Genomic DNA, 8,339 nt, shown 5'->3' on the forward strand with positions numbered 1-8,339 from the left:
TCGATTGTATTTACTTTTCGGCTTAGTTGGTTCTTGATATGTTGGCTTAGTTGTTGTCTGATCTTGAGGTTTATAAGTTTGTAATGTAGAGTAGTTGAGTAGTTGTTCTTTGATATGTAGGGCTTTTGTTGTCCGATTTGAATGTAGAGTAGTTGTTCTTGTAGTGTTTATATTCTTACTTTGTTGTTGTCCGATTGGAAAAATGCTTCTAGAATAGGATTTTGTTTGTTTCTGCTCTCATTACCCACATTATTTCAATTGTTAGTTTGTTGTTCTTCGATTGGAAAAATGGTTATTGAATAGATATGTGACTTGTTTATTGATCGATTCTAGGAAAGAGAGAATGTAAATGTAAAAACAGTTTTATTTTGATCTCATCGTTCCTGATGATATTGATATTTTACAAATTGAACTAATGATGATCTCATGCCTTGTAGATATGTCGGAGGAGTTACCAAAGAGGCTTTTTAAGGAGGGCGAAGAGCCTCAGGTGTCTCAGATCAATAACAACTGCAGGATCGACTACATAATTAAGAAGTGCACAGCGTGGATGCCAAAGGAGCTGGATGTTGTGAAGAAAGATCCGGTGTTTGCTCAGATTTTTAAGCTTCATGAAAACGGTCTCGGGTACTCGGCGAGAGTGGTACACAGCTTCTTGTGCAGGGAGCTGGTGACTTACAAGCTTCACGAGCTTTGGTTTGTCTTTGCGAGGAGACCACTTCGATTCTCACTTCAAGAGTACCACGCAGTAACCGGGTTTGAGTTTAACACGAGTATCTCCCTTTCGGAGTTTGAAGAGTGGAAATTTGATGGTGGTTTCTGGAGCAGGGTTTTGAGGAGGAAAGACGAGACAGTTACACTCTTCGATCTGTGGAATAAGGACAAGGACTCTGTCAAGAAGTGGAAGAATGCAGATCGCATACGGCTGATCTACCTTGCCTTCATTCTTTGTGTCGTTTTAGCGAGAGATGAGAAGCAGAATATCCCTCTCAAATACATCAAGGTGGTCATGGATCTTGAGAAGGTTCGAAAGTATCCTTGGGGAGTTGCTTCTTATGATCTTCTCTGCGAGTCAATAGCCAAGAACCGCTACAAACTGAAGGAGAGGACAAGTAGTTATGTCTTAGATGGATTCTCTTACGCCTTGCAGATTTGGGCAATGGAAGCTGTACCAAAGATTGGAAAGCTTTGTGGTAAGAAACTGGACAAAGCTTTTGCGGATGGTCCTAGATGCATCAACTGGATGGGAGCTGGAAAGGTGTCATATCAAGAGACCAATCGGTTGGAGGAGATTTTTACAGCTGAGGTAAGTATCACTTGTTTTTATGACTCCATCTGGTTTGAAATAAATTTGTAGGATCTAACTTTCATTATTTTTTTGTGTAGGATGACATGTATCCATTCATCTCATGGACAGAGAATATGGATATTATCCAGAGTATTGATTTCCGCAGAGATGATGTGGAGGATGAAAGAATCAAGGGTCTGATGGAGCTGATTTCCGCAAAGAATGACTTCACTCAGCATGTTTGGGATTTCGAAGAAGCTGTAGAGGAATCTCTATATCAGCCTGATGAAGCAAATGTGAATGGTGAAGAGGGAGTGAATGATGAAGCAGCTGAGACAGATGAGAGTGATGAAACTTTTCAGACTCCAAGAGGATCAACGAGCCTAGGCGATACATCAAAGCAGGGTAAAAAAAGGCTTCCAGATCGTGGTATGGAAAAAAGGAAGCATAAGGTTCTCAATGGTGGATCGAAGCAACCATCTTTTAATGAAGACATGAAGGCTTTTATGGCGCAGTTGTTTGAGCAGAATATCTCTGCAATGGAGCAAAGGATGGAGAAGAAGATGGATGAGAAATTAGAGCAATTGGAACATCGGCTAAAAGCTCCAACTAAGGAACCCTGCGTTGAAGTTGAGGATGGAGAGACGCCTTCTCCGAGCAAGACAACGACGACCCAGCAGCCATCGTTGAGGAGGTCCACACGCGGGGTAAAGAAAAACTAGTCTTCATCACTCCTTTAATGTTATTTTCTCTTGTTTGTTTGTGACTGCACTTGTTAGTCATCGCTAAGGTCTCGGTTTGGTTTAGTGTCTTGTTTGTCTTATGGTTTTGTTATGTGTAATATTGGAACTATGTATTTCATCAGTCCTTTATGTATTTTGTTATGTGTAATATTGGAATTATGTAATGGTTGTCTTATGGTTTTGTAATGGAATGGTTGTGAAACTTTTTAAAAAATATGATCCTTGGTTATGAGCTTGGTATGTATTATAATTGTATAAATTTTGGTTTAAATTTTTTTATTTTCACAGAGTCTAGTGGATCTTAATTTCACTCAAGAAGAGGCTAGCTTTCGTGGAATCAGTACGCAAGGCGTCGAAGGGCTTTCTCATGCGTCTCATGTGACCGACTTTGATCCATCTCAGACAGCCAAGGCAGATGACTGGTGGACTCCAATGACTTCATTTCGAGGTTCGAGCAAGGCTAAAGCTCGTAAAGACAATACAGTTCAACCTTCACATTGGAAGAAATGGTCTAGACTTAAGCTTACCGATGAAGATTTGCCCCAAGATGGTTCTCCGCAGTCGTCGCTGTATTATTTCTCTGAAGAATCATGGCAAGGATTCCACGAATGGTCTATGAAGCCCGTACCTTTACAAATAGGTCCTTTGTGTTTCAATATGACTGTCGCACAAAGGATAGTATGCGCAGGAAAATGGCTTGGAAACGAGGTAATCATTTGTTTCAATATCTTCATTGCACATCTTCTTTGCTGCAACTTATATTTTTTGTGAATATTCAGGAAATGGATGACTTTATGTTTATATGGCGAGTCAAGACAACGTTGAAGCGTTGGGCGCCAACCCGTGTTGCTTTTATGACCGCTTTGTTCTGCCTCCAAATTGAAGCTGCATACAACGTTTTCCATCCCGACAAAAAGTCCTATAAACTGCCAGAATTCCTTTTATCATACGGGAGAGGAGAGATTCCATCTCATGGGCGGACTAATGAAGTTTGGGGAGTCGATGTTGATCGTCTCTACTGTCCTCTGTTTGTAAATGGTAATCATCCTCTCCTCTAGACGTTTTCTATTTTAAATTTCCTTCTCTGATCCAAGTTTTATACTGTCCAACGCAGGTAACCACTGGATTGCTGTCTGCGTCGACATCATTGAAAGAAAAGTGTTCGCCTTTGATTGCGGTGGGAATAGGAATAGGCAATACGTTGAGAAGTTTGCTGCTATGATTCCTAGGATAGTGAAGGCCGTTGCACCACCTGGATCGAAGAAGCTACACCTGTCACCATACACTATCGTCGATGTGCCTGTGCAAAAGAGATTGAACAAGTCTTGTTGTGATTGCGGTGCGTACGCACTCAAATACTTGGAATGCCATCTGCTTGGTCTCGACATCAACTTAGTGAATGACGAAATAATTCAAGGTTGCAGACAGAAGATTGGCGTGGAATTATGGGAGGCTACACACGATCCTGTTTATGCTGAGGTTATGAAAACCTATGTGCCTTCACCATGGGAGAGGTCTCAGGTCTTCGATCTGGAAGAAGACTAATAGTGTCTAACTAATGCTTTGGTTTTTTTTTTGAATTATGAGGCAAAACTCTAGGTTTTTATTCTTTTATGAAACATTTGATAACTCTAACTTTGCATTTCAATGAAGTATTTTTTTTAGGAAAAATATGGTAGCCCTTAAAATACCCTAAACAAACCCCTAAAGTTATTTGGAAACCATTACCCTAAACATACCCTAAATTTAGTAATCCTTATAATACCCTAAACATACCCTAAAGTTATTTGGAAACCATTATCCCTAAACATACCCTAAATTTAGTAACCCTTATAATACCCTAAACATACCCTAAATTTATTTGGAAACCATTATTCCTAAACAGACCCTTAAGTGTTTTGAACCTAAACATACCCTGATCTAAACATACCCTGATCTATTCACTTATTATGTAGATTGATCACTTAAATAATTAATTATATAAAATTATCAATAATTTTCGAACATTATCTCCTTCTTTGATTCATGTTTTAACACTTGTTTAGAGGATTCAAAGTTAAACTACAAACGATCTAGAAGTGTGATATACTCGAAAATTTTGTTTTTTTTTTCTGATATACCTTAGGTATAATACACGTTATAGGTGTATGAAACGGCGCCGTTTTGTCTAATTTTTTGACCTACTCTCTTTTCTTCCTCATTCTTCTTCGACAGAGAAATATACAGCGGCGACAAATATGGAGAACGACTCAATCATGAGTTCGATCAATTCTTCTTCCAATTCAACAGCTCGAGTAGCCAAAGACCGCGGAATTCCCACACGATGCAAGTGCGGTGAGGCTGTGTCGTGTTACACCTCGAGAACCGTTAGAAATCCGGGAAGATTATTCCATTGTTGTCTGATGGGATCTGAGAAGGTTAGTCCTATAATCATATACCTTTTTCCTTGTTTTAATCTAACTGTTTGTTCGATGTTTTTGATGAAGGACAAAACCCACTTGTTCAAATGGACTGATAAGTCAGTTGTTGAGGAGATTGAAGACTTCGAAGACCTGTTTGACGTCCTCCTCGTTGACAATTCTGAATTTCAGAGATCAATGAGAGCTTGTGAGGCAATGCTGAAACGCCATGAGAGTAAAATTGATGAGATGGAATATGCTGTTGCACGTAGCGAAGAGAAGACCATTAAATGCATTACCGAGTTAAAGATGACAAAAGCTTTGTTTCTGTGTTGTTTGGTGATGGTCCTCATGTACATTACCTATGCATGATGGTCATATGCTGCCTCAATTTGTTCTGTTTTCTCTTTCAAATAATTGTTAGACTATGGTTCTTGTTCTTTCTTTCTTGGGGATAATCATCTAGTAAAACCAATAATGTCTCAAGAGTGTTGCAAATACGAAATTGTCAAGCAAGGACGTAGTCAAGAGTAAAACAAAACAAAAAAGCAGAGAAATAAGGAGATCTCTAAGAAGAAACGTAAATGCTAACTGGGTAAATCGCAAGTTCCTCTCTTGTGTCCTTCGTTACCACAACGGCTGCACTTGTGCTTTTTACCCTTGCTTGATCCTTGAGAAGATTTGATCTTGTCTTCTACTGTTTCATACCTTCTCTTTACTGGTCGACCAGCACTCTTTCTTGACTCTGGTGGTAAAAGTTTTGCAAAGTCAACCTCAGCTGGGACATTCCACTCAGACTGTGGGACTGCTATTGGATTAATGGACTCCGAATAGGCTGTTCTCCAAGTTGCAGTTGTGTATAAAACGTCAGTGAAAGTGTGTACTTCTCTACCTGTGTCAACAAAGATTTGGGCTTCAGTAGAGTCTATATGCTGAAAAATAACAAAATAGGTCATATACTCATGTGTTTAAACTTCCATACCTCGTGAATAAATGGCAGGAATGGCGTGTCGGCAAGGTATTTTTCCTATATCGTACTTCCCACATGTGCATGTTCTATTCTCCAAATCAACATGACATTCATATATGTCTCCTTTCACAAGCGATCTGAAGTTGTCAATCTTGTAAACCTGAAATCCTTTTGCCTTGACAATTCTCCTATCAATCTTTTTTTCGACCTTGACGGTTAAAGGATCAAGATGCTTCGAGCTTAACAGGTGACGCTCGTAGAACCATCGAGTCATAAATTCCCTTATACTATCCAGCAACGGAATAACCGGATATTCTCTAGGTATTCTCAAAAGAGAATTTATCGACTCTGCGGGGTTTGTGGTCCTAATGTCATACCTGGAACTAGGGAAGAGAGAACGACTCCATTTTCGCACATCAGCCTCCTGTAGATATCTCCCGAGCTCTGGACTCATATCAAAAATTTCGGTCATACGTTCCTGAAATTCAGAGTACCTATATGCCTTTGAAGCCTGTTCGACCAACGCTGTCCAACCCTTTCCCTTAAACGATTTAACCACATTGGTCAGCAAGTGATGAATGCAAATTCCATGTGTTGATTGAGGGTAGACAGTCCCAATCGCTTTAGCGATCGATGCATTTCTATCAGAAATAAAAGCCAAGTCCTTGGAGTCAGCTACAACCACGCTCAACTGTCTAAAGAACCACCCCCATGAATCAGAATCAACAACCCCAAATGCAATCGGATACAAATTAGAGTTACCATCAACAGCAGTAGCAACAAGGAGAACTCCTTTGTATTTATTTTTCAGAAAAGTTCCATCGACAACAATCACCCTACGCATTGCATTGTAGAACCCTCTAACTGATTGCCCAAACGAGATAAATAGATAGAGGAATCTCCCCTTCTCTGTAGTTTTCATATTCAGTATGTGTACCAGGATTAGCTTCTTTGATCATATGCAAATATTTTGGTATTTTTGCATAGCTCTCATCTGGTATACCTCTAGCAGCTGCAATTGCAAACTCACGAACTTCCCATGCGTGCCAATAACTGATCTCACAACTATGCTCCATTCTCATGAATTTAATGATCTCGTTTGCTTTGGGTCCATCATTTGCATCATCAAATCGATGTTGTATCAGTCTCCCAATTGTTCTTGCCGACGCGGTCTTTCCGAATTTGCTTTTCTTTGAAGGAGCACATGAATGTCTTGCCTCACACTTGTTGATCATGAAATATGTAGACCCATCCAGACATTCCGCACGCACAGACCAGTTGCACAATGCATCCTTACATCGAATATACCACCATTTTTTTGTAGACTTCTTAACAATGAAATCGAAATTATGCTTCATCGCCCAAATCTCCAGTGTTGCCTTCAAAACCTTTTTATTTCTGAAAATTTGATTCTTCTTCACGAAATCTCCGCTCCAAGTTCGATCATCCTTTTCACTATCTCCATTATTTTCACTCCTTAAACCGGCATCACCGCAAGCATCCGCAGCGACATGATCCTTCCTTCTAACGCAAGACTCCTTTGAAGTTTTGACAAACTCTGCTCGATTTCTGTCAGGATCTTCCTCGTCATCAACATTACTTGAATCACACGGCTCCTTATTCAAATCGATATTGACGCGTTCCTTTTGATTTACACCGCTACTAGCGAACGTGACACACAAGGTTGTAGACGAACCCTTCTTCGCATAGGCCACAAAGTTAGATACTTGTCGATCATTGCTGATTATTATGGGAGGATTCCCTCTTTGATCCACCATCTCATAGCTGAACTCTGCATTAACGGAATCAGGTTCCACGCCATAATCCTCACACACCATGATCTTGAGGTGCTCCAACAAAGTAGTAGTCTCTAATGGTATCATTCGACCACGCCTTGCTTTGTCTACCATGAAACTCCACTGGTCGCTGCAACTACACATCCATTCACCAGATTTAACATAGATTAGAACCATGTTGTAATGATGGAGAGAAGAGAGAAGAGAATGGAATAGGGAGGAAGAAGAATAGAAGATGGGATCATCGATTAAGAGATCGTGGGAGGAAGAGAATATCATGGAGAAAATATTCTCCAAGATATTTAGGGATAGATTTAGGAAACATCTATAACTGAATATGGAAGTTTCCATATTTTTCGGATTTGCCTAGAAAACGTATCATACCTAGGCCTTAACAATGTACAGAACGTGGGAGACCTATTCTATCTAAGACGTCACATAAGTTAAAAGGTACATGACCTTAATTTCACAAAAAGTACGTAAGGTATATCGTAGAGTTGTGGTTATTTATCGTTATATAACCTCAGGTATAGTGAAGAGATCTTGCTAGATTGAAACGTCACAAAATGTACCTAAGATATATATGACAAGGAAATCTACATAACGTTTTATACCAAGGATATATCGATGTATAAAACTTATATTTCGATTTCTAGGTAAAATAGATCACCAGAATGTGTATTCTAACCTGGGTTAGAAAGTAAAATAAAATATGATTCCAATTTTTTTTTAAAAAACTTAAAATATATAAATTGTCATACTTATGTTTACAATAGTTTTCATATTTTTGTATATTTTTTTATTTAAGTTTACTATTTTTCTCATCAACCAAGGGTAAAATAAGTCCAAAATTGCCAAAAATATGAAAAGTCTTAAAGTGACAAACAAAAAAATAATATGTCTCTTTTTTCCAATTCTCTCAAATATTTTTGTACGTTTCAAGTCGGATTATGTTATGATTCTCTAGATATCAAAGTCTTGAACCCGCTTGAATATTTAACCAGTTTAAATTTGGTACTATTTTTTCCGCTGTTTGGTTTTCTCGATTCAATGTCATTTTGTCTACTTCTATTAGTACCAATCATTATTTTTTTCGACTGCATCATACTATTTTAATGATAATTTTCTTTAAAAAAATTACCT

General features: G+C 38.8%; 3 protein-coding genes across 3 annotated transcripts; 2 read left to right on the forward strand and 1 right to left on the reverse strand.

Moving 5' to 3' along the window:
• The first annotated feature begins 439 nt into the window (after positions 1 to 439).
• LOC108845383 (uncharacterized) lies at positions 440 to 3,576 on the forward strand. Its single transcript, XM_018618602.1, has 5 exons — positions 440 to 1,306; positions 1,387 to 1,995; positions 2,320 to 2,739; positions 2,811 to 3,069; positions 3,146 to 3,576. Exons 1-5 carry the CDS (start codon positions 440 to 442, stop codon positions 3,574 to 3,576), a joined length of 2,586 nt encoding a protein of 861 aa, XP_018474104.1.
• A 692-nt stretch (positions 3,577 to 4,268) lies between these two features.
• On the forward strand, positions 4,269 to 4,802 carry LOC130507013 (uncharacterized protein At1g43920, Chloroplastic-like). Its single transcript, XM_057001715.1, has 2 exons — positions 4,269 to 4,448; positions 4,518 to 4,802. Exons 1-2 carry the CDS (start codon positions 4,269 to 4,271, stop codon positions 4,800 to 4,802), a joined length of 465 nt encoding a protein of 154 aa, XP_056857695.1.
• Positions 4,803 to 5,017: 215 nt separating this feature from the next.
• LOC108845381 (uncharacterized) lies at positions 5,018 to 7,373 on the reverse strand. The gene is made up of 3 exons (XM_057001716.1): positions 6,404 to 7,373; positions 5,413 to 6,264; positions 5,018 to 5,322 (listed from the first exon to the last, which is right to left on the reverse strand). Exons 1-3 carry the CDS (start codon positions 7,371 to 7,373, stop codon positions 5,018 to 5,020), a joined length of 2,127 nt encoding a protein of 708 aa, XP_056857696.1.
• Between the last annotated feature and the right edge of the window lie 966 nt (positions 7,374 to 8,339).

The sequence above is a fragment of the Raphanus sativus genome, unplaced genomic scaffold (assembly GCF_000801105.2).
Source record: "Raphanus sativus cultivar WK10039 unplaced genomic scaffold, ASM80110v3 Scaffold3903, whole genome shotgun sequence".
NCBI lineage: Eukaryota > Viridiplantae > Streptophyta > Magnoliopsida > Brassicales > Brassicaceae > Raphanus > Raphanus sativus.